The 25,123-nt window shown below is 41.3% G+C and overlaps 5 protein-coding genes across 5 annotated transcripts; 3 read left to right on the forward strand and 2 right to left on the reverse strand.

The window, feature by feature from the left end:
• Positions 1 to 401: 401 nt before the first annotated feature.
• lbhl (LBH regulator of WNT signaling pathway, like) lies at positions 402 to 2,501 on the reverse strand. Its single transcript, XM_079272252.1, has 3 exons — positions 2,451 to 2,501; positions 1,792 to 2,086; positions 402 to 1,057 (listed from the first exon to the last, which is right to left on the reverse strand). Exons 1-3 carry the CDS (start codon positions 2,481 to 2,483, stop codon positions 987 to 989), a joined length of 399 nt encoding a protein of 132 aa, XP_079128378.1. The 5' UTR covers positions 2,484 to 2,501; the 3' UTR covers positions 402 to 986.
• A 7,402-nt stretch (positions 2,502 to 9,903) lies between these two features.
• Positions 9,904 to 12,374, forward strand: polr2i (RNA polymerase II subunit I). Its single transcript, XM_079271751.1, has 6 exons — positions 9,904 to 10,047; positions 10,158 to 10,212; positions 10,458 to 10,531; positions 11,185 to 11,259; positions 11,811 to 11,862; positions 12,047 to 12,374. Exons 1-6 carry the CDS (start codon positions 9,986 to 9,988, stop codon positions 12,107 to 12,109), a joined length of 381 nt encoding a protein of 126 aa, XP_079127877.1. The 5' UTR covers positions 9,904 to 9,985; the 3' UTR covers positions 12,110 to 12,374.
• A 172-nt stretch (positions 12,375 to 12,546) lies between these two features.
• LOC306780115 (complement C1q and tumor necrosis factor-related protein 9B-like) lies at positions 12,547 to 14,112 on the reverse strand. The gene is made up of 3 exons (XM_079272323.1): positions 13,976 to 14,112; positions 13,505 to 13,562; positions 12,547 to 13,078 (listed from the first exon to the last, which is right to left on the reverse strand). The coding sequence occupies exons 2-3, from the start codon at positions 13,542 to 13,544 to the stop codon at positions 12,684 to 12,686; spliced, it is 435 nt and encodes a 144-aa protein (XP_079128449.1). The 5' UTR covers positions 13,545 to 13,562; positions 13,976 to 14,112; the 3' UTR covers positions 12,547 to 12,683.
• A 5,141-nt stretch (positions 14,113 to 19,253) lies between these two features.
• Positions 19,254 to 20,571, forward strand: pglyrp5 (peptidoglycan recognition protein 5). Its single transcript, XM_079272654.1, has 4 exons — positions 19,254 to 19,273; positions 19,386 to 19,581; positions 19,752 to 19,870; positions 19,994 to 20,571. Exons 1-4 carry the CDS (start codon positions 19,261 to 19,263, stop codon positions 20,164 to 20,166), a joined length of 501 nt encoding a protein of 166 aa, XP_079128780.1. The 5' UTR covers positions 19,254 to 19,260; the 3' UTR covers positions 20,167 to 20,571.
• Positions 20,572 to 23,550: 2,979 nt separating this feature from the next.
• Positions 23,551 to 24,765, forward strand: foxg1c (forkhead box G1c; the record flags this gene model as incomplete). Its single annotated transcript, XM_079272398.1, has 1 exon — positions 23,551 to 24,765. One exon carries the CDS (start codon positions 23,551 to 23,553, stop codon positions 24,763 to 24,765), a length of 1,215 nt encoding a protein of 404 aa, XP_079128524.1.
• Between the last annotated feature and the right edge of the window lie 358 nt (positions 24,766 to 25,123).

Here is a 25,123-nt window from a genome sequence, read left to right on the forward strand (position 1 = left end):
AATTTTACGCATTAGTGGGACAAAATACTTTATTGACAAATTCATAATTGTCATTTTGTAATAACAACTAATTTTCCACATATACAAGTTATTCACAGATCGGCCTAAACACAAATGAGAGTATTATAACACAACTACAATTCTCAATGGTGTCTACAACTGTTACTGAAAAGCAGATCTTTTTTTTTTGGTTCAACATTGCTGACAACAAACTGAATGTCCACTCCTGTCCGCCAAAAAGAAGCAAAGTCTATGACCGGTGATTTTGGTAACATTGTGGAAATTGCTGATTTTAACATCCCAACATTAGTCACATAAAGCACGATGACAAATTATAACCAACGGATGGTCATTTCGAAATGCTCCACAGATTCAGGACAGCAGCAAGTGACCAGAGCAGCGCCTAATAAATATTATACTGAAGCTATAACCAAGTAAATGTCCCCAAAAGCCACCCGTGGGGTCAAAATGATGACTATGAGCAATATGTTAAATAAGGTACAGAGATGAAGTAAAAATGAACAAAGCACAAACTAAAGAAAATTGGTAAGCAGGATGTTCCCTTTTAGCCCATGACATCAGTGATTAAGAATTAGGAAATAAGACGGGAAATGACACATAAAGTTATACGGTCAGCAAAAGTGTTTTTAGAAGTAGAAAATAAAACAGCAAACACAGTCTTCCACCACCATCACCAACCACATTTTGTGTGTGTGAGAATGTGTGTTTGTGTTTCTGTGTGTCTGTTCTCACGCATGTTGCCATGTATCCATATTCATATTAATGTGGATATAAATCTCAGAGTCGGCGTGCAGCTGTTTATCGGTGTTTGACATCTAAAACATATTTTGATACTTGTGTTTTCCTCTTCATCAACATTGGCTTTCAGCTCAATCTTTTGCATCGTCTGTCACTGTCGAACTCTGGGTTGTTTTCTCACAGTTGTCGTCAGCAGAATGTTTCCTCACTGGGTTTCCGAGGTGAAGTCAGTTGAGGGCTGGAGCGCTGCTCGGTGGAAGGGTGGGGGTGTCATCTCTAAATGCATCTGACTGAAGGTCTGCAGGGGAAAAAAAGGACACCGTCTTTATCCTATGTCTTCAAACAATTCACATCAGAGTTTTGGTGTTACTGCACAGTGCACAAAACAGTGCACACCTCGCATTTTCAGCACGAACTCCCACACAGAGCCGCAGTCACTCCGATCAGGGTTTTGAGCGCTCAGCATCGAGAACATAGGGTGTTGCTCGGTATTTAAGATAAGATGAGATAAGATGCATAATAATCTAATATTATCACACACACTTTTCTTTTTGTCCCAAAATGAGAGAAGCAAGGCACCCTGGAAATGCTGACTCTGTGTGATGATCTCCTGTAATACAGTGCTAGTTATTTGGTTTTGGTTGCCATGAAATAGGAGTTTCTCAGCGGCATCAAGTCTGTGTAGTAGTTCACTCCAACACACACACACACACACACATTTTCACACCAAAAATTAGAGAAGCGTGGTGTGGTATAAGTGGTCACTCTGTGTGATCATCGACGGTAGTGGGTTGGTTTTTCCATTCAAAATATATTGTCAAATGAGTCAGAAACCAAAATCAAGTGCTGCTGACAGTGGCTTTTTGTTCATGCTTTTTTTGCTCAACAGTCATGACTTCTGCTTAAAGCTTTTGAAACCAAAGCTTTCTACCAAATTAAAGGCATGCAAGCAGAGCATTAGGATGTTTAAAAAGAGTATCTTTCTAATCATCAGAGTGTAAAGCAGGGAGTATGATAAGATGTCCAACTGACCAATGAGTGTCAAGCCATGCTGCTCGTTCAGTGTAACCGCTGTCTCCTCTTCCGCCTCCTCTTCTCCCCAGTCAGCGATGTTTGCAGGGGGGGTGCACTGCTCCAAGAACAGGTCCTCCTCGTCTTCCTGCATGTCCGTGTTCTCCGGAGGCCAGCGCAGCTCTCCGCTCTCCACCTCGCTCACCTCCGTGGGTTCCACCACGATGGAGGGGAGACGCTCCTTCACATGGTGGAGCTCCAGCCTGTTCAAGGTGATTTCTGGGTCCGGGACAACCTCAACGGGGTCAGGGAAGATCTGGAGGAAAAGGCGAGAGAGCTTACTGAGAATTGAGCAGAAAAGTCAGAATGAAAGTAAGTTTAGTTTACGGCAAAAATACATTGATACTGTATTTGTTTTAATCGTTTTTAAATCAGTTTTGACCACTCTCATATTGCCTTATCTTACAGACATCTCTTTATCTCACACACACACACACACACACACGCAATACTGTACTTTTTTGTGTCTCATGGGTTTCACTACTGTCCAGAATTTTGTGACAAACCTGTTGACATTTTATCCGAAGCTATTGTATTATCTTGGTGTGATAAATTCAACCCGATTGTGTTGCAACACCTGTTTGGTCACAGTCCGGTCACGGTGTGATGATGGAACGTACCTGGAACGATAATCTTTGGTCCCTCCTTTGCATGTCTTCACAGTTTGGATCTCCGCTCATCTGCTCCATGTATCTGCAGAGGAAACAAAGCCACAACAGACATTCTCCTCCTTTTGCCAATATAAAGCCTGCCGTGGTAAAATATTTTGTTCTTTTAGAAACAAAGGTCCACCATAGTTCAGTACAAAATATTTCATCATATTCTTGTGAAAACTTGAAACCACTAATATCTTCCACACCATTATATCCTTGGATGTGAAGTGAAGGATTTTTGCCTCGTAGAATAATACAACAAACCCCCCAAATCTGTGACTGACAGCTAACTACGTGGAAAACCGCCAAAATTCAGCCAACTGACTGCGTACATGGCCTTGTGTCTCTCACTCTTATAAGCGTTCCACAGCACAGCAGAGGTCCTCAGTTGGACAGTGAGTGACTGGCACTGGATGAAATGAATCCATCCGGTTTTCTATGAAAGGGCTGTGCGCCTCATAGCGGAAGCTTTTGGGGACCTTTTATGTCATCTCTCAGCCACTATTTTCACCAAACATCATAGTCGGCTCTGTTTCCTTTAAAGCCCCGATCGTTTTCCCTTTAGCAGACTTATGTTGGGTCCACAGTGTCTGTAAAGTCGTCACATGTTTCAGTTACATGCAGCCTGTGCCCACATCCAACTTCAAATCTGTTTGTGGTCTCCAGAAAAGCCGACGAGGGATTACGAAGGACTGAGGATCTGTACGAATCCTCCTTTATCCCCCTCTCCTCTTCCCACTGTGTCTCACTGTCTGTCCTCCTGCTATAAGTACCAATCATGGTTTGTTGTCATTCAGAGGCCTGGTGCAATGACACAATCTGTTAAATCTGGCTTACTCTTATGAAATTTCAGTTGAAAGACAGATCTAATCTCCAGTCTTTCTGTTTTAAACTCTGTGTCGGATACTTTTTGATATTTGATCAGAAGTATTCACATGCTGCATCAAACCAATCAAACAAGTTCATTGTTTGACATGACAAATGAACACTAAGCCAGTGTGCACAACCCCCAAAACGAGGCCGCCCTGTTCTCGTCTAAATAGGATCAGCTTTGGGAGGACGCCATCATTTTTGACCCACTTGTGAATGTGCGCAGCTCTACAATTCAATTCCTGATATTATGCTGCTGACAACTGTGTCACGCTAAGCTGTTTGTGTGCCACCTGAGATGGAAACTTTCAGCTATTGTGATGAAGAAGCTTAACCTCCATGTAATCCCCCTCATATACACGTCCTCTAACACCTGCACGTTTCAGCTCAGTCAACAATCAGTCGTGGTTTGTGCAGAGGGCTGTATTGTGTGCGCCACAGGATCAAACATGCAGTAACACTATTTTTTTTAAATATACATAACAATAAAAAATTATTACAATGTAGAAATTGTTGAAGGGAAGATATAGAGTTTAATTAGATGTGAATAAATCTGAAATGTTACACAGGACTCATGGGGAGATTTTAAATTGCTTTCACTCACATTTTTGCAATGACCACGAGCCCAATGGTCAGTGAAACACACATCTACATTAGATGCCTCTACATGCCAAACTAATATTAGTGTGATCAACAAGAGGAACTTGTGGTAGAGTGACACAAGAAAACCCTTGTACCAAGTTGCACCATTTATGAGCCCAAAAGCTTCACAGCAGCTACTGAATGAAGCGTGAAGTGAGGTTGTTTTTACAAACAACTGCTTTTCAAAGTCAGGAATGAACTTTTGCAATCTACATTTTTAAGCCAACATGGATGAGAAGTTGTTAACATGCTGAGAAGAAATGTGAACGTCTATCAATCACAGCTGAGCAAACTTCAAGGGCTGTTGATTGTATGACTCGCAAAAGCTCCAGAATAGCGACTAAATAGACCTTGTGAGGAAACTGTTTTTTTAACTATGTTTACTACTTTGATGAGTTAAATTCATCTCATCTTTCTGTTTGACTTTGCCTGATCTCATCTTCAGAAGATACACACTTTACTGTTCACCTGCATCAAGAGCGAACTCTCGTCGTAGTCAGGTGAGGGGTCATGTTGAGTACATTAAGGGGGCTTCCACCTGGGTGAAACCCCATAGTTCTTGCTCGTGTGAATAAAATGTGTTCCTGAAATACACACACACACACATTTCAGCAGCCTCTTACCCCTCACTTGCAGTCAGGCAGATGTCTTCTCCATCTTGGCACAGCTCCACGGTGGTGACGCCTGTCTCCTCCACAATAAGTACAGGTGACACTAGACGGGGTGCAGAAGGAGGTGAGCAGCTCCCACAGCATTCCCCCTCCGCAGAGGCCTCAGCGAGGCTTTTGGCCTCCAGGGCGAAGCCTGGATGGGTGGGTAGAGGGGTGGGGGTGCGGGGGGGGGGGGGTGTCCCGAACCCTCAGATGTCCCGGAAGTTAAGCAGAGGATCAGGACGTGGTTGTGTGCCTGATTTCACTTGTCCAGCTCCGTGCTGAGTTTGCCTGCTTTCCGAAAGCCTACATGTGTTCCTGTGTCCCCCGTCTCCAAATTCCTTCCTCATGTCCCGCTCAATATCCCTCCCTGTCCCACCCCACCCAACTGCCAGGCTTTGGAGAGGAGCAGGATTAACGTCTCTTTCGATTACAGAGGCTGGATGGGTGACGTCAGCCAAGCTTGACGGCCCCCTTTGATGAGTTGGCACACTGGGTCGCTGTTGCATCTCTGAAGAAGCATATAAAGGGCACACAGATGGCACATGACCCCACCATTGATCAAAGCTAAATTCACTCAGGGAGGAACATAAATGCTCAAAAAATGAACAAGGACGAATTGGGCTCGTTTTTTATGTGCTCCTTTCTATTTCTTCCCCATCCTGTCTCTCTCTCTCTCTCTCTCTCTCTCTCTCTCTCGCTCTCTCTCTCTCACTCTCTCTCTCTCTCACTCTCTCACTCATGGCTAACAGACAGAGCGCTGCTAACAGCCGTGTGTAATCCTCTCTGTAGGCTAATTCAGTCGGCTATGTAACATGGTGGTGACGGGGCTATGCAGCATGAAGGATGTCCTGCTCCTGCAGATGAGTGAAGAAAATTCTAAAAGCATCTTCCAAATAATGGTCATGTAATATATGTATATTTTTATTTATTTATTAATTATTATCTATATATATATATTCTGCTTTAAACATTGGAAATTCGCACAACAAACTCTCTATTTGAAATGTAGAAGATCATCAATTTCCTGCAAATTAGTTCTGCATGAAATGGCCACATGTTTACATATTTAAGTTGCACAAAATCGAAATATATATTTGTCAGCCGAGTCGAATGCAGCTTTTATTAAGAACCACATTCTACACCATTTGAAATTTTGGAAGGTGTAAGCTATTGTATAGGTCTGGGCAAATTTCCAGTCCAATCTTCGCTCCCAAAATGAGCTCCAGGAGACAGAACCGGTGTCTTACCTGATCTAACCTTGCAGAGACGACAGTAACTGTGAGCTGCTCTCCACAGTATAAGCTCATTGCAGATTAGTTGCAGCTATGTGTGACTTGTTCAGCAGGAGCAGGAGCAGAAAACTCAGTGTCAGCAGCCAGTGGGCGGGTGAGGAAGGGCAGATGTTACAAGAAATGGTTTGCATCTGTATGCTGGGTCTGTCATCTTCCACCATGCATGACAAGAACAACTGATTCAGACCGATTGATTCATAGTACCAAACAAATGGATGGTGTTAAACTAACAGACAGAAAGAAATAGATTGGACACAAAACGTCTCCAAACTTTATTAGAGAGCAGAGCTCTGCGAGCCAGAAACTCTGCACCTTTCATGCGTAACATCAGTGTAACGAGACAGTGCAGGTGTTGATCCTGAATTTCACGGCTCAGTGTGTCGCTGTTTTAGCCAAACCTAATGAAAGAGTTTTGTTCCTGACGTCATGAGATCATTGCAGCAGAAGATAATGTCTTTGTCGGGTTTCATTTAGGGCAACTGAGACAGATAGAGGTGCTTGAAATCTTTCTGAAAGGTGTTTAGCTGTGTAACATATTCCATGCAAAATGATCACCATATAGCTGAATTTGATTCTCATCATGTATACATTATGCGCAATACATAACCTGTCAAACATGCATCACTGTAAACAACAACACTTGTTTTTGAACAAAAGCTTACTTGCCCAGAGCATTTTGAAAAAATATATATATATAGATCAAAAAATGGAGCTAAGTAAGCCCTCCTAACCCGGAGGCATAACTGATCACCAGTTTTGTGAGTTTGTGTTTATTTCTTAACTCTGCTTGTAATCCCCCCTCTGGCTTAGGTTTACTCACTAATTCTCTCTTATCCCGCCACTTGTGTTACAGAAGATTAATATTGATTTTACGATTTAATTGTTTTATGATATTATTATTGAATAATATGATATTAATTTAAAGAAAAGTTAGGGGGAAAAAAATCAAGTTTAGATATTACATATAAATCATGGTCAGTAACACATCACATACACAACTCTGTAAAATCCAGTTGTGTAAAATGTGATATTCTGAATACGTCTAAAAACTCCCCCTTTGAAAACAGGAAGTCTATTATTGCTGAGGACAAGCAAGAGTTTGACGAATTTGACAGACGATGAAACTTGATGACCCAGCTGTCAGTGCTAAGTGTCATTTTCACGATTGTTGAACTGATTCTGAATCAACCACCTATCATACCTACAAAAGCATTCCTCACTGGACAGTATTTACACCACATGAGTCTTCTGTTGTCAAATTGACCTGCAGCTCCTGATGTTGTTGTACCAAGCCTGCTCTCATTCTACGGTCTGTTATTGCACCAATGCCACTTCCTTCCTTCCTCAATGTCAAACCTGACCAAAAATAAGAAGTGTGTTATTACTCATTGCAGTCAGGCTCTAATATATTGTAATTATCACAGCTTGTTTTAAAAACCTGAATCTTTCCATAACCTCTTAGCATGTTGCCTCCGCATGAGACGTTCTGCAAACCAGAAACACAACCTCACTCTCCTCGACCTGTTTTCCAGCTGATGACATGTCTCTGCACCAGTAAAATAAGTTCCTGTATTTTTATTACAGCTGTCTAATAAAGTTACTCAGATTCCAGTATGCCTGCATTTCATATTTTATGTTGCTTTGTATTTATAGAACAATTAAGCAAGAGGTGATCCTTCATTTAAAATAAGCAAACATTTCCACAAAGAATACTTGTCATTTTTCAAGCTAAATGAACAGGTTGTAACTATAGACCAGACAAACAACTTCGGCTCCTCTGTTCGTCTTTACATTTGCAGCATTCCTCTGCAAGACAGCAGCAGGTAAGAAGCTCTTTGCTCCTAAGTTAGATTGGTTGTTGGGTTTCATGCCAGAATTTGCAAAAATATATTCATATTTAAAGGACTAGCAAATAATTCTTATACATTTTGCATAGGCGCAAAACGTATTACTGAAATTACTTCCGAAATATTTTCTTTCTTCGAAGATTTTCTTTTTTACGAATCATTGATTTATAGTAAACTGCATCAGTTACATGTGACCACATAATCTTGTGTTTAACTGCCTTTCTATTGTATGTTACAAGTCTACAGAATTGCAGCTTGTAGACAGTTAAATCAGTGATATTATGTTGTAACCATAAAAATATTGTACTCATTGAATTCTTGTTTTTGTTTTTACAGACATCAGAAGTTTTAGTCATGGCGTGTGAACCAGGTCGAGGAGACAAGTTTTGTCCATCAGGTAAAAAAAAGAAAAAGCATTTTAAACATTGCTATGATGCAGGGCCATAATACCAATATGTGCCAGCTTTACATAGCATCGTGTTGTTATGTTTGCCATAGTTAAATTCACCTCTATTGTGGAATTGATTGATTGGTGGCTTTGTGAGAATTATTATTCCATGAACATGTAATGGTTGCAGTTGGAGTACATCACCTACAACTCTTTAAGTACAACTAGTTCTCAATAATAACATGAATTGTACGATTCATTCTAATTAACAGTGTCTATGCCCACACCCCAATTACTTTAATACTGTCTTTAACTGATTTTGTCAACAACATTTCCACTCACAAAGGAGTTAGTTTGTTGCTTTTTGTGACACAAACTAGGCATTACAACATTGTTAACTCCTTGCTCTTATTATCATGATGTCGCCCATTCTAGGCACTGTAGCTTTCACGGCCAAGCTGAAGGTGGATGACAGCTACCCCAGTTACGCTGGAACCCTGAAGTTGACCAATTTACTGGTCAACGAGGGAGGAGGCTACTGTCCTAAGACAGGCGTCTTCACCTGCCCCGTGGATGGCTTCTATTACTTCGCCCTGCATATGTCTGTGTATGGACGCGGACAGGGCGCTATCTCCAAAAATGGAGAGAAAGTAGTGTCTCTGTATCAGACCTCTCTGCCTGATAAGTGCAGCCAAGTGGCCAGTATGAGCAGTGTGATCAAACTGTGCAAAAACGACGAGGTCTCTGTGAATATCTGGGGGCCGGGCAGAAACGATATCTTTGCAACTGTAGACAATGACACTGTGTTTACTGGTTTCCGTTTGGGTTAAAGACATCATTGAAAACATGAATAAAGCTAATGGCTGGGACAATAAGCCAGCACCACCTCAGAGTATGTATTATTGGTGTTTGTTACATGGTCTTTTCCTTGTGGTTTTGCATCAATAAATTTAATTTCATACTGAAATGAACTTTGGTTTTAATTTTCTATTACCATGAATATGAATAATATAATAGGCGACTGTACGGCAAATAGAAACTAGAAAATGAATTTCCTGCTGAAAATGCGTTGGAATGCTGAAATGAATCTCAAAAACATTGCTGAAAATAGATATCCAATTTAAAACAAATTGCAAAAAGCTGAATAATTCTAAAAGTTGAAAGATTACAAATATGAAGTCATATCACCCCTCTCCTGAAAGAGCTGAACATTTTGATATTCGAACGGTTTCTGTAGCTTAAACGAATTCCAGCAGTGGTGATATTTGTTGTAGTAGTAGTAGAAGTATTATTCGCAGTATAAGTATGAGTAGCATTTGAATAAGTACTAGTTGTAGCAGTAGTGATATTTGTAGTAGCAGTAGTAGTAGAAGTTGTCATCGAAGTATTTGTAATTAGAAGAAGTAGTAGACACAGAAGCCGTTAATTGAGAGGAAAACCAACTTTCTACCCCATTTCTAGATCGCCAGTTAAGCCACATTTTTTACACTACAGACACAATTTTTACAGGATCTGTTCTTCAACTCATTCTTCCCCTCAATTATTAATATCGGAGCAATAGGAGCTACGGTTATGGGAGTTTTGATGATGACAAGAAGACAACAATAAGAGTCCCTCGAAGCTTCTTTTTTCAGTCTTCCCCACACCGGGGGGCGCTGTCTCAGAAGTCATACATTTCATAGTACACGCATGCGCAGACGGTCTGTTTTCAAACCAGTGGAAGGAAGCGGCGGTGAAAGAAGTGAAGGATCTGAAAGAGCGTCGCACATTTATTATTTGTCACGTTTAACTTCAACATATAGGTTTTCCAATGGATTTGGAAACCGGAACATACGAACCAGGATTTGTTGGGATCCGGTTTTGTCAAGAATGGTGAGTTTGCGGCCAATTAGAGGATAGATAAGTTACACAAGCGTGTCAAAGCTAAATGCACGGAACACAACGTTGTTCTAATGAAGAAACCGCGCCTGTTTGTTTTCCAGTAACAACATGTTGTACCCGAAAGAAGACAAGGAGAACCGTATCCTGCTCTATGCGGTAAGTATCTGGTTCACAGTTAAGGTCCCACAGACAAAATCAGTGAAATGTAGTGTCTCAGTGCAATGCACGAGGGATCACTCCAACGCTAATACTGATATACTGAGGCCTATATATACAGTGTAAAACGTCTGTTGCTGCTTTTACAGAGGTGCAGGAAAGCAATGAGCTGAAATGTCCACTGTTACCATGTAATAAGCTGCTGAATGTCCTGTCTCTCTCTTTATTGAACTCAACACACACAGTGCAGGAACTGTGACTACCAACAAGAAGCAGACAACAGCTGCATCTATGTCAACAAGATCACCCACGAGGTCGAGTAAGTAACAGAAAACAAAGTGCTAAACGAGTTTCTAAGAACTTGATTTTCGCTGGAAATTGGCGAATATGCCACGCTGCTGTTCTCACTGCAGTTTCATCTCTGAAAGTCTTGTTTTTGCTGACCTGTTGGTTTAACATCTCACGCTGCTGGAATGACGTACAGGTGTACACAGGACCCTGTGACATCACTTCTGGGTGTTGTTACCTGTTCAACAAAGCACCGTTTTCTGTCTGTCTATGAGAAATAGGCTTAAAATATTGAGTTTGTGTGTGGTGGGTTCTGCTTGTTGTGCATCCACTACATCCTTTTAGCCCTTAACCAACACAAAAATGGTATGAAAAATCAAGTTGAATGCGTTCTCCAGACACTTTCTGGGCACGCTAGTCCTGACATTTAATGGGATCTTCTGAAAGTCAGTTAAAGAGAATCCCTCAATTTTATTTGTGCCCATCCAGACTGCAGGAATGACTTTTACAATTATGTCAATGAATATTGAGTGACAACACATACGGATAAATATTTGTAACAGAGCAACGTTTGTAACGCCCAAGATACTAAAACATTTCATTGCACATTTTACGTGTGTAATCTGTCACTTGAAGGCTGATTGTTGGTTCGTCATCCGGCATCTTGCTTTTCTCTTTCTCTAGTGAGTTGACACAAATCATTGCTGATGTATCTCAGGATCCAACACTTCCCAGGACAGAGGACCACCCCTGTCCCAAGTAAGTTTCACCAGAATGAGTCGACCTCACCCATTCTCTCTGGAGAGCCCTAATTGTTCATATCTTTTTTTAAAGTGAATATTTATTGTGTTGTTAGTACGGTGCAACATCCAGTATTGGTTCATTTCTGCACCTTCGGCACAGCTTTGTTTTATTGTTTTTTTTGTGTGAAACCTTGTCTCCTACATTCCCTGCAACACGCTTTGATAAACGTCGTCATGCCTAATGTGCGAACAAACAATCCCACTACAGAAACTGAGTAAAACTGGTTTCTCATTAGAGTCCTCATTCTCACTACATCCTGAATATTTACTGGGAGTTTTGCCCTTTTTCACCGGCCATGTTCTGACAATATTTCTGTAAGTTTACCTCGCTGGATGTTTGACTCTCTTCACCAGCGACACATTTACGTCACCACGTTCCCGTCTTTAACCGGGCAGGTAACCATCCTTTAGGACTTGACCCCCGATTTGTGTAACGAGGCGTTGTGACATTAAGCGGCTGTGTTTGTATTCGTTTCCAACAATGTGTGTCCAACCATGTCCACCCAGATGCGGTCACAAGGAGGCAGTGTTCTTCCAGTCTCACAGTATGAAGGCTGAGGTAACATCATTGTCATTTCAACACATAATGCATGACATGCAGTTTTAATGTTGTTTGTCTCTGAAAACGTTTACTAGCTTTGTGTGGTCAGTGAGGAAACACCTTTTCCTGTTGTCTATACATCTTTTTTTGATTTTACAATCTGAGGAGACGACCTAATACTTGATTATGTTTCTCATGACAGGATGCTATGAGACTGTACTACGTCTGCACGGCCCCTCACTGTGGACACAGATGGACAGAGTAAAGCCAGCGATAATGACGAGGTCGAACATTTTCGTCTGCGGTATTGCTGTTCGCAAAAAGCTGCAGCTCAGATGGAGTTCTTTCTTTACTATTACTGTGCAGTTTTTTGTCAAATAGCAGAGCTGCTGATTTTTGTAGCCCCTGAAATGATCTTTGTTTGATTGCTTGCAGTTAGTCAGACACCATCTTGTGAATATAATGTATTAATACTGTTTTTTAATAGCAGTTGTCATTTTCAAATGTGTTTTGTTTGATTAAACGAATCAGTTGTTTCAAATGTCTCCGAGTATTTAATGAAAACTTGTTACAAATACTTAATGTATTATATACATGAGCAGACAAACCCATGAATACAATTTTCTCACTCTTATTTCTATTTGCCGTACAGTCGCCTATTATATTATTCATATTCATGGTAATAGAAAATTAAAACCAAAGTTCAGTTCAGAAATTAAATTTATTGATGCAAAACCACAAGGAAAAGACCATGTAACAAACACCAATAATACATACTCTGAGGTGGTGCTGGCTTATTGTCCCAGCCATTAGCTTTATTCATGTTTTCAATGATGTCTTTAACCCAAACGGAAACCAGTAAACACAGTGTCATTGTCTACAGTTGCAAAGATATCGTTTCTGCCCGGCCCCCAGATATTCACAGAGACCTCGTCGTTTTCGGACAGTTTGATCACACTGCTCATACTGGCCACTTGGCTGCGCTTATCAGGCAGAGAGGTCTGATACAGAGACACTACTTTCTCTCCATTTTTGGAGATAGCGCCCTGTCCGCGTCCATACACAGACATATGCAGGGCGAAGTAATAGAAGCCATCCACGGGGCAGGTGAAGACGCCTGTCTTAGGACAGTAGCCTCCTCCCTCGTTGACCAGTAAATTGGTAAACTTCAGGGTTCCAGCGTAACTGGGGTAGCTGTCATCCACCTTCAGCTTGGCCGTGAAAGCTACAGTGCCTAGAATGGGCGACATCATGATAATAAGAGCAAGGAGTTAACAATGTTGTAATGCCTAGTTTGTGTCACAAAAAGCAACAAACTAACTCCTTTGTGAGTGGAAATGTTGTTGACAAAATCAGTTAAAGACAGTATTAAAGTAATTGGGGTGTGGGCATAGACACTGTTAATTAGAATGAATCGTACAATTCATGTTATTATTGAGAACTAGTTGTATTTAAAGAGTTTTAGGTGATGTACTCCAACTGCAACCATTACATGTTCATGGAATAATAATTCTCACAAAGCCACCAATCAATCAATTCCACAATAGAGGTGAATTTAACTATGGCAAACATAACAACACGATGCTATGTAAAGCTGGCACATGTTGGTATTATGGCCCTGCATCATAGCAATGTTTAAAATGCTTTTTCTTTTTTTTACCTGATGGACCAAACATGTCTCGACCTGGTTCACACGCCATGACTAAAACTTCTGATGTCTGTAAAAACAAAAACAAGAATTCAATGAGTACAATATTTTTATGGTTACAACATAATATCAGTGATTTAACTGTCTACAAGCTGCAATTATGTAGACTTGTAATATAAAATAGAAAGGCAGTTAAACACAAGATTATGTGGTCACATGTAACTGATGCAGTTTACTATAAATCAATGATTAGTAAAAAAGAAAATCTTCAAAATATTTCGGAAGTCATTTCAGCAATAAGTTACATTTTGCTCTTCCCATCTCGATTTCAGTGCATTTCTCTCACCAAAGCAAATGCATGCTAATACTCCTATGCAAAATGTATAAGAATTATTTGCTAGTCCTTTAAATATGAATATATTTTTGCAAATTCTGGCATGAAACCCGACAACCAATCTAACTTAGGAGCAAAGAGCTTCTTACCTGCTGCTGTCTTGCAGAGGAATGCTGCAAATGGTGTAAAGACGAACAGAAAAGCTGAAGTTGTTCGTCTGGTGAAGAGTTTTATTGGTGCAGACACCCTTGTTCAGAGGGAGGTACCGATGCCAGTACTTTTCCAACGGCACACTTGTCGTGAACCCAAAACATACGTGCACGTTGAAACTATGCAGTAATGAGGAACTTGTTGGTTGAAACGTGTCATGACTCATGACTCTTGCAAGCAAATGAACGGACAAAGACAACTTTGAATCTTGTCAAGACTTGTTTGTTAATTTGTGAACAAAACTCTCTTCTCCCGATGAACATAGAAATCTTCCACAACACAGGTGTCGCTTGAAAGTTCATATTAGTGGTATATGCCCTTGAATCAGAGTGGTATACATATATATACATACATATACACATATATACCAGTGCCCCAGCACTACATTTGAGCTACATGTATGAAATTTGGTTGGAACATGTATCACATGAAGACTTAAAAAAAAGTGTCTTGGGATAATGCTCTAAAATTAACAGGAAGTTGGCGATTTTCATTTTTGTGTGAATTTTCTCTTGATTTCTAGTCGCTATACTTTAACGAACTCCTCCTAGAGACTTTGTCAGGTCCTTTTCAAATTTGGTCAGTATAATCTGAAGACCTTTGCAATTAAAAGTTACTCAAAGCTTTACGTTTGATGGAATGGCGGAACTGGTGGAATATTTGCACTACATAATTTCCAGCATCTCACAGTCCAAGCATTAAAAATACGTCTAACTTTTGGATACGCTGTCTGATGGTCGCAGATATTTATGGCCGCTTCTGTCGGCGTCCCGCCATTACCCCCGAGACGCGGGAAGGTGCGAGGGCCCGCACATCGCTGCTCGCAGCTTTAATTGTTATTGAACCTTTGTATGCTCCTCCATCTGCACAGGCTGCTGAACTCAAGGCGTTAGCTGCTGCATGTGGGGCAAGCCGATACGTGTGTGTGTGCGTGTGTGTGTGTGTGTGTGTGTGTGTGTGTGTGTGTGTGTGTGTGTGTGTGTGTGTGGGTGGGTGTGTGTTACAACATGTGAATCATTCATTCCACAGAAATGGCCTGTTTTAGAAAAGATAAGATATTTTTATTCATATCTTCACTTCTGTGGAATCACTTTCGCAACTACGTCCGCCATCTTACTCCCTCCCTCTCTCCGTTGTCCCCCCAATCTTGCGCACACACACGCACGCACACACACACACACACACACACACACACACACACACACACTGACTTTAACACACATATAACACTCACACACAGTCCTCAACAGGATCTATTACATATTACACGACGCCCAACGTTTTTACTTGCTTGTGGCTAAAAATGCTAGAAACATAAGCAAACTTGGCATTCACATTTAAAGCCCAAAATGTAGTTATGTAATATGGTTTTAATGCTTCAGAGTGGAAGTCGGCTCGATAGCACCCCTTACAATATTTAGACGATGCAGCTCTCGCAGTACGTTTCACCTAGATGTATACAATTTGGTAAGCAGATGTATCACATGTAAACTTCAAAAACAGTCTGAGGGGTCTAGGCTCTAAACCCAACCAGAAGTCAGCCATTTTGAATTTTGTATGAATTTCTCGTGTCGTTTTTGCAATTTCCAGGCGCTGTGCATGATGGTCACAGAAATGCATGGCTGCGTCAACCAGAGTCCTGCCAGTACACTCGACGTGCGTGAAGTTGCGAGGGCCTGATCAATGCTGCTTGCAAAAAGGAGGTGCTTGGGACACTGGAAAGTTTTCGAAATTTTGCACGCAAGCCACAATTTGCGAAAATTGCTGTCTGATTGGGGTGTCCAGCTGCGGTATGAAATATTGGCTTGATAGCGCCCCCTATTGAGTAGCCCCAACATTGGGTTTCACCTAGCTGTATGAAATTTGGTTGGTATGTGGAACGTGATAGGATGTACAGCAAATCCTCTTGGAATTTTTCACTAAACCAAACAGGAAGTCGGCCATTTTGAATTGTATGACGTTTTTGGACCGTTTCATTGAAAACATGAATAAAGCTAATGGCTGGGACAATAAGCCAGTACCACCTCAGAGTATGTATTATTGGTGTTTGTTACATGGTCTTTTCCTTGTGGTTTTGCATCAATAAATTTAATTTCATACTGAAATGAACTTTGGTTTTAATTTTCTATTACCATGAATATGAATAATATAATAGGCGACTGTACGGCAAATAGAAATAAGAGTGAGAAAATTGTATTCATGGGTTTGTCTGCTGATGTAAATAATACATTAAGTATTTGTAACAAGTTTTCATTAAATACTCGGAGACATTTGAAACAACTGATTCGTTTAATCAAACAAAACACATTTGAAAATGACAACTGCTGTTAAAAACAGTATTAATACATTATATTCACAAGATGGTGTCTGACTAACTGCAAGCAATCAAACAAAGATCATTTCAGGGGCTACAAAAATCAGCAGCTCTGCTATTTGACAAAAAACTGCACAGTAATAGTAAAGAAAGAACTCCATCTGAGCTGCAGCTTTTTGCGAACAGCAATACCGCAGACGAAAATGTTCGACCTCGTCATTATCGCTGGCTTTACTCTGTCCATCTGTGTCCACAGTGAGGGGCCGTGCAGACGTAGTACAGTCTCATAGCATCCTGTCATGAGAAACATAATCAAGTATTAGGTCGTCTCCTCAGATTGTAAAATCAAAAAAAGATGTATAGACAACAGGAAAAGGTGTTTCCTCACTGACCACACAAAGCTAGTAAACGTTTTCAGAGACAAACAACATTAAAACTACATGTCATGCATTATGTGTTGAAATGACAATGATGTTACCTCAGCCTTCACACTGTGAGACTGGAAGAACACTGCCTCCTTGTGACCGCATCTGGGTGGACATGGTTGGACACACATTGTTGGAAACGAATACAAACACAGCCGCTTAATGTCACAACGCCTCGTTACACAAATCGGGGGTCAAGTCCTAAAGGATGGTTACCTGCCCGGTTAAAGACGGGAACGTGGTGACGTAAATGTGTCGCTGGTGAAGAGAGACAAACATCCAGCGAGGTAAACTTACAGAAATATTGTCAGAACATGGCCGGTGATGTTTGGGTTAAAGACATCATTGAAAACATGAATAAAGCTAATGGCTGGGACAATAAGCCAGTACCACCTCAGAGTATGTATTATTGGTGTTTGTTACATGGTCTTTTCCTTGTGGTTTTGCATCAATAAATTTAATTTCATACTGAAATTAACTTTGGTTTTAATTTTCTATTATCATGAATATGAATAATATAATAGGCGACTGTACAGCAAATATAAATAATAGTGAGCTAATTGTATTCATGGGTTTGTCTGCTCATGTAAATAATACATTAAGTATTTGTAACAAGTTTTCATTAAATACTCGGAGTGTTTGTATTCGTTTCTCAGAACGTGTGTCCAACCATGTCCACCCAGATGCGGTCACAAGGAGGCAGTGTTCTTCCAGTCTCACAGTATGAAGGCTGAGGTAACATCATTGTCATTTAAACACATAATGCATGACATGCAGTTTTAATGTTGTTTGTCTCTGAAAACGTTTACTAGCTTTGTGTGATCAGTGAGGAAATTGAATGTATGAGTATTAAATGACAACTTGTTACAAATACTTAAAGGCAGTGGCGGCTGGTCAATAGAGGGCAATAGGGCATGGCCCCACCTTGAGCCACACAAAAAAAAAATTATTATAATAATAATAAATTATACAAATTGTCAATATTTGTGTTTTTGAACTGTGGAATGTACCCAGTAATATGTGTAAAATGTGATATCTGCGCAAAATATATGCTTTTCCTGCTCGTCCTCTCCGCCTGTGTGCACGACATGTAGAACGTGCAGCTAGGGGGGCCAAATCGTTTTTGCCCAAAAGAGGCGGGTCTAACGAAGCAGTTTAGCCAATTGCTGATTGAAGATATGAATGAGTGACATGCAATTTAGCCAATCAGCGCCGTCAAATAGATTCAGTGTGGGGCCAAAAATATTTTGCCCCCCTCGCTGCGCGTTCTCGTCAGGAGAAGTCTCTACAGGCGAGCGCCAGCGCGAGCACTCCTCCTCCAAGACCCGTTTGAGAGGAGAACTTTGAGGAGATTCTGCAGCCAAAGAGCTGATATCAGATCAGCCTGACCTCACAATCAGACAGCAGACTCGCAGGAAAGGGAAGCAGTACATGCGAAGCTTCACGAGCTGTACACCAGACAGGTTTGGCTAGCTGGATGACGTCATGCTAATCATTTATTTAGCTTTTTAAAACAACGGGGACGGATCCAGCACGGACAGTTACGGGAGTGAGGGATGAGGAGGTAAGGAAACATGAGAACACCAGGACACACATGTCTTTTGACACACAGATATTTTATTCGACATAGCTGTCCTCAGTCTCATCTGCTTAACTTGGTCATGGAGGCATCGACATGTAATAGAGATGTTAAATTAACAGTGAAAACTCATCATAGCTTAATTTAACATCAGTATTCATAATTACACTTCATGTTTACTTCTCCTGATCTTTACCTCCTATAACAAGGTCCATAGGGGCATCTCAATAAATGAACATGTTATATGATATTATATTGTATTATATAAGTTAAGTTAAGTTATTTACTGCTTTTTTTCGTGTTGGAATAAATGTTAAATATTTAACTGCAAAGTAGTAATGCGTGTTTGATACTTTAATTGTTTTGCATTAAATCATACTGGGATGTTTGCTGATAGGATGGCCCTAGCTAGAACATTTTCCACCAGCCGCCACTGCTTAAAGGGTTAGCAGACACACCCATGATTTTGGCAGCATGGGCTTTTAATGGCCATCTTCGGTGTGACTACTTAATGTCAGGATTATACCACTTCCTGTTTCCTCCCACTGTAAACGCACACAGCTGGAAAATGTAAAACGACTGGTTTCCTCTTAATTAAAACTTGAAGCAGTCGTGCCTCGTTTACGGTAAAGAAACGGACAGGGTTTTCCTGTCTCCACGTGGAGTATCGACCGTGTCGATTCCACTTCCTTCTTTTACAATCGCGTATATTCCACAAAACCTGTTGGGTAACTGTAGATTATTTCTCAGTCAACATGACCAGTTGAGACATATAACTTGTGCGCTGACACATCGACACGGAGGATGGAGGAAGGTGTACTTCCCGTGACCACACCTCCTGAGACGGGCTCCTTCATAAGGCAGCTGCACGGCCCGCTGCATTCATAAGCATCTGAGTACGGAGGTATGGCCCAAACAGGTATGACGACAAAACAGCCTTTACACTACATATTTTACACTTGAAAATCTTGATAACATTTTATGGCATAAGCCAAGTGATCAATTATGACTAGACTGTAATTGCTTTTCAGTGACCATTGTTTCCAGGCAGCAGTGGGGAGCAGTTGCCCCGAAAAGCAGAGAGGCCTTGAAAGACCCTGCCCAGAAAGTTGTCATACACCACACCGCCAACCCAAGTTGCAAAGACCAGAAAGAGTGCATGAACCGCCTGGTCAGCATTCAGAGAACGCATATGACGGAAAGACAATTCGACGACATCGGATATAAGTGAGTACCTCAAACAGTCCAGGTGAACGCCATTTTTCGAGTGATGTTAATATTGTGTGTATAGGACGTGGGCGTAGGCCTACTGGAGGGAATTTAGTCATGTATCCCTTCTAATAGGTTTCTGATACTTTTCAATGCTATAGGATCCTCAACCATACTCTGTGTTTCAGTTTTCTTGTCGGAGGAGACGGAACAGTGTATGAGGGCCGCGGCTGGGGTGTGGTAGGGGCACATGCCAAACACCACAATCATGAGTCACTGGGGATTGCCTTCATGGGCAATTTCAAAGGTAGCTGCACTCATTAACTCTTTTTTTTTATTGTGCAACAATAAGAAGCGCATCACATCGCATGCAAACCTTCCGAATGGTGTTAGAAGTCAGATATGATAATGCTACATCTTTTCATTTCAGTTGACATGCCGAGCACAGAGGCAATGTCGTCTGTCAAACGCCTGCTGCAGTCTGCCGTTTCTCAGGGCTTTTTAAACCCAAAGTTTACCCTGGTCGGGCACAGAGATCTGGGACAGACAGAATGTCCAGGAGGTAAACTGTATGCTGCTCTACCACAGCTGAGGGGCACATAATGCTACAGATCATGATGGTTTTCATGAAAGACAGAAAAAAAAGCTTTGACACACAAACCGTCACCAGTTCAATTTTAAACCCCAGATTTGAAATGTACAAAGTGACAGGATGACTCGATTGAACACTACAATGATCCAATCAATTTTTTCTTTTAACATGTTTTTTTTATCATGGCTGTCATTTGGGGTGAGACCAGTAGGCTTCAGCTGTCCACCAGTGCAAAATGCATGAAAGTCAATGCAGTTTAATTCACATGTTGAGTAACTGTCCCAGAAGCTCTTACTTTTTAATTTGATTACATTCTTTCAATTCGTCACCATGCTAATTTTGTGTTACATAAGTGCAACATTAATATGTTTGGCACTGCATTTTACTTTTGAATTATCTGCATGGTATTGTTATTAATGGTCAAGTGGTGTAAGCTAAACATTCACATGGACTTAACCTGTGCTACTATTATATTAATAAATACTGTGTTATCAGCAATATTCTGACTGTTTGATTCATTATATTTTACTTGTGTCCTCACACAAGTAAAATTTCTCTTTGCATTCATCCATTAACACAGAGGACACCGTTAGCCACAGAGTGGCGCTTGCTGCTTGGGTTTCACTATTTGGGTCACAGGAGTCCTCTAAACAGAATTCATTTAGATAATGATAAAATGTACTCAACTGCCTGCAAATGTGTCTTTGCAAGCACCGTGTTTTCTTGCAAATGTCCTCAGGGTGCCACTGCAAAAATCACTGTAAACAACCTGAAATCAAATATTAAACTGAGAAGAACAACCGAGGGGATTACAAGTGTCGAGACAACAATGTGCGCTTTCTGCAGTGCCTGAAACATTCCCAACAAGTGCTCACTTGTGCAACGCAGGGATTAGGGAGGGAGGCCCCAATCAAATAGACTAAGAGAAGGTATAATGGTAACAGATTTTATGTGCAGCTCCGGTCGTCATGTCTGATGTCTGGCATGTGAACTGTGAAAGACCGCGCCGAACAGTGGATTTGATCAGAATCGCCCTGTATTAGTCATCATCTTGATAGAAATATTGTGCATAAATTAGTGGTTAAAGTGGGGTGATCTTTTTTGATATGTCATGGTTTACTTAATTTTGAATAGCTTTATATTTTTTTACATAAAAAGAAAATGAATGGACTAATTCCATCTGTGAGCATTCAGAATTGAAAACAATCTACAATTTTCAAGAAAAGGGACTTTAATAAAAACATGTTAATCAAAATGCCTATTTATGCCTTTCTGAATTTAGCATAAAGCTTCCGAAGTTTACCTTTTATGCCTCTGCTTCTTTCAGAGCATGTGCTGGTCTTTACTAGTGGCGTATCCTTCAAGGAAAAAATTGTGAAAAGTTTGTCTCACGTTCATTTGTGTATAATGTCCAAAAAAGTGCACAAAAAGATTCACGTTAAATGTGGTTGGATGAGCTATTTACTCACAGTCTAATGCAATGCTTGATTTCTTCTCTCAACTGTCTCACTGGTGATGGAAGGGAAGACATTAAGCTTCGGCATTAGGGAGCAAATGTAGTGTGTTCAGGTGACAATAAATGTGTGAGAGAGCTCTGATGGCCATGTCACACACAAGACTCCTCCCCAGGACATGTTTCACTCTCTTCTGGCTCGATCCTTTATGAGATAAAGTGTGGTATTATAGGCAGGAGTGTTGTACTCTTGACACTCCCAGCTACCTAAGTGTAAAGTGTGTACTGTAGTGCCACTGAGTGTGTCATGAACTGTCTTTTTATTCATTTATTAACTGCCCCTTCAGGAAGACATTGCTCTCTTAACATGCCTCATTCATATATGATGGGATGCATCATTGTCTTGATATAAGAGAAAAAAACATGCCTCTCTCTCTTCCTTTCACACAAACACTCATTTCAATTATGAATTCACTTTGCCTGCATTCTTATGGAAAATCCCAATTAATTCATAGTAGAAACAAGTTTATTGGAGAGGTTAACCAAGTGATTTCAAAATAAGAGCTGCTGACAGATGCATTTTTCTTATTTCACAATATTGGGACAGCTTTTTATTTCGCAATAACAGGCAAAACATACCAGCTTGTCCAATTTTTCAAAAGGTAAATACCCAACATGCATCTGTTCTTGCGTTTCACTCTGTTGGTTTAGGCCTATTATATGAAGGTATATTTGTGTCTTTATTACGCAAACAAAAAAAAAGTTTTAAAAGCAAAAAAAAGAAGTTTTAACAGCAAATATATGAACTGAGAATAATTTATTTGTTAGTTTTGCTTATGAAACTAGAATTTTTGGTTAAAAAAATAAAAGCTTTGGTTTTGAATCAAAAAGTTTTGAAACCAAAGCTTTGAAGCCAAAAGCTGAGTTGGGTGTAGTGGGCGGGGCATACGCTTCTGAATGTGCCAGGAGTTTCTATTGGTCGGTTTGACTTGGCTCTCTGTATCTGCTTCCACTGTAAACACTGCCTATGTCCCAATCCAGCAACTGCATCCTTCGGGGGACCCAGCCTTCGCGGTCCACGTCGGCCGTGTGCTTTGAGGACCACGAAGGCTGGACCGAGCGGTCTCCGAAATGAGACGGCCTATGCTACAGAGAACTTCCTGTTTGCGTCTCTCAATAGAAACTCCTGATACATTCAGCAGCGTATGCCCCGCCCACTACACCCAACTCAGCTTTTGGCTTCAAAACTTTTGGTTCCAAAGCTTTTGGCTTCAAAACTTTTGGTTCCAAAGCTTTTGGTTTCAAAGCTTTGGTTTCAAAGCTTTTGGATTCTAAACCAAAGCTTTTATTTTTTTAACCAAAAATTCTAGTTTCATAAGCAAAACTAACAAATAAATTATTCTCAGTTTATATATTTGCTTTTAAAACTTTTTTTTTTGCTTTTAAAACTTTTTTTTGCTTTTAAAACTTTTTTTTTTTGTTTGCGTAATAAAGACACAAATATACCTTCATACTATTACAGACTTTTAAAAAGGCATTTTGCCAAATAATGTCAACGAAGGTGCGCAGAGGAAGCAAGAAAACGAGAGAGCGACGAGGCCAGTCCAGAGGGCAAGGCGCGTGTGGGAGGGTTGAGTTTCATGAGTCACGGATGTGATATAATTAAACCCGAGAGTTCACCGATCAGTCACACAGATTGACAGCTTTTCCTCAAACGTCTTTTGGCACGTCCCCTTTCTTCAAAGTAATAATGCTCTACTTGTTGTGGGTTATAGTGCTCAGCTTCGGCGATCATACGCATTTGTTGTCACGCTGTCTGAGTGCGTCTTTGGCTCTTCACCACTTTGAATCAGCGCATCTTCGCTCCGTGGGTTCAGTGACGCGCTCGTCTCTGCTCAGCGGACGCCTCTGGTGAATTTTAGTTGTGACTTCAACCTTTGACATGGAGGACTTGAAAACTTCAGACCGTTTTTTCCACAAGTCCTCATTCAGCATCAGCAGCCTGTTGTTGAGACGAGAGGGAGTGATCGGTGACGCAGAGTCTCCTTCTCCGTCCCAGAAAGTGCGCTCCGCACATCCAGAGAAACCCAGTCAGGAGGAAAAATCGGAAAATAACTGCGAGAACCCCAAACTGCGCACCAAAGCAGAAAACAAAACGGCGACTTCAAATGGAAAACGAGAAGGAAGTAATGTAGAATCAAAGAAAAGCGGGGGAGTAGAAGAAAGCGTAAAACCTGAGAAACCTCCTTTCAGTTATAACGCGCTCATCATGATGGCGATCCGTCAGAGCCCGGAACGACGGCTCACACTCAACGGCATCTATGAGTTTATCATGGCCAACTTCCCATACTACCGGCAGAACAGGCAAGGGTGGCAAAACTCAATCAGGCACAACTTGAGTCTGAATAAGTGTTTTGTTAAAGTGCCACGCCACTATGATGACCCGGGTAAAGGCAACTACTGGATGCTGGACCCCTGCAGTGAGGACGTCTTCATAGGTGGCACATCAGGGAAACTCCGGCGCAGGGCCGCAGCTGGATCCAGAACCAAGCTTGCGCTAAAGAGGGGAGGAGGTCGTCTGATGTCCTCCAGCACTGCAACCAGCGTGACCTTGGCCGCAGCAGGTTCATTTTACTGGCCGGTGCCGCCGTTTCTGCCTCTCCAAGCACCAGTGCGCACCCACCTTGGCGCAGGGACTTATCTGAGTGCTCACCCCCGCTTCCCAAACCACGCCACATCGATGGTTTCACAGCGGTCCCGATTGAGTGTAACAAGTGCTGCAGACGCCGAGCGGTTCGTGCAGACGCATCAGGAGATGTCTTACATCGGACTCCGTTGCGCGCAATCCCGACACCATCAGATTGGCACCGCCTGCACCGCTTATTCCACATCCATCCCTGCATGCACCCTGCCGCTGTCGGATCCGTACTCTTTTAACATGATCTCCGGACAGGCCAGCTACTTTTACTCTCACCAAATACCGTGTCCTGCGACGTTTAGTCCGTGCCAAGAGGAGTGCGCCGCGTCCAAGACGTCTCCGGCACAATTCCTATCCAAGAACGGCCACTCAGACCTCGGGGGGTTCTGTAATGACTTTCCAAATTACTGTCCTCAAATCAGTTCAAGCCCTCCTTCGTCTTGGAATATAGACAAATAGAGTAATCGTGCCCGTTTAAAGATGTCTGTGTTTAGTTTAACACAGTTGGCAAATAAAAGGCCAGAGCATCTTACTTAAAAGAGTACATGCAGATTGGAATTTATTGAGTTTGTAAAAGACTGGTTCAGGAAATATATCCCGCAATATTTCCCCAAGAATGTCTTTGTATTACGGCGACATATCTTGATTGAAATTTGAAATGTTTTCCCTTTATCGTGTGGTGCAATTTGTGTTAAATTAACATAAAATAGTTGAAGCATAAACAACATGAGTCAGTGAGTCTCACACTGAAGTTTTAACAAAGACTTCTTCGCACACAAGCCATTTCCAAAATTGTGCAAAAAAAATATATTTGCGC

Source organism: Melanostigma gelatinosum (assembly GCF_949748355.1).
Source record: "Melanostigma gelatinosum genome assembly, chromosome: 7".
Classification (NCBI taxonomy): Eukaryota; Metazoa; Chordata; class Actinopteri; order Perciformes; family Zoarcidae; genus Melanostigma; species Melanostigma gelatinosum.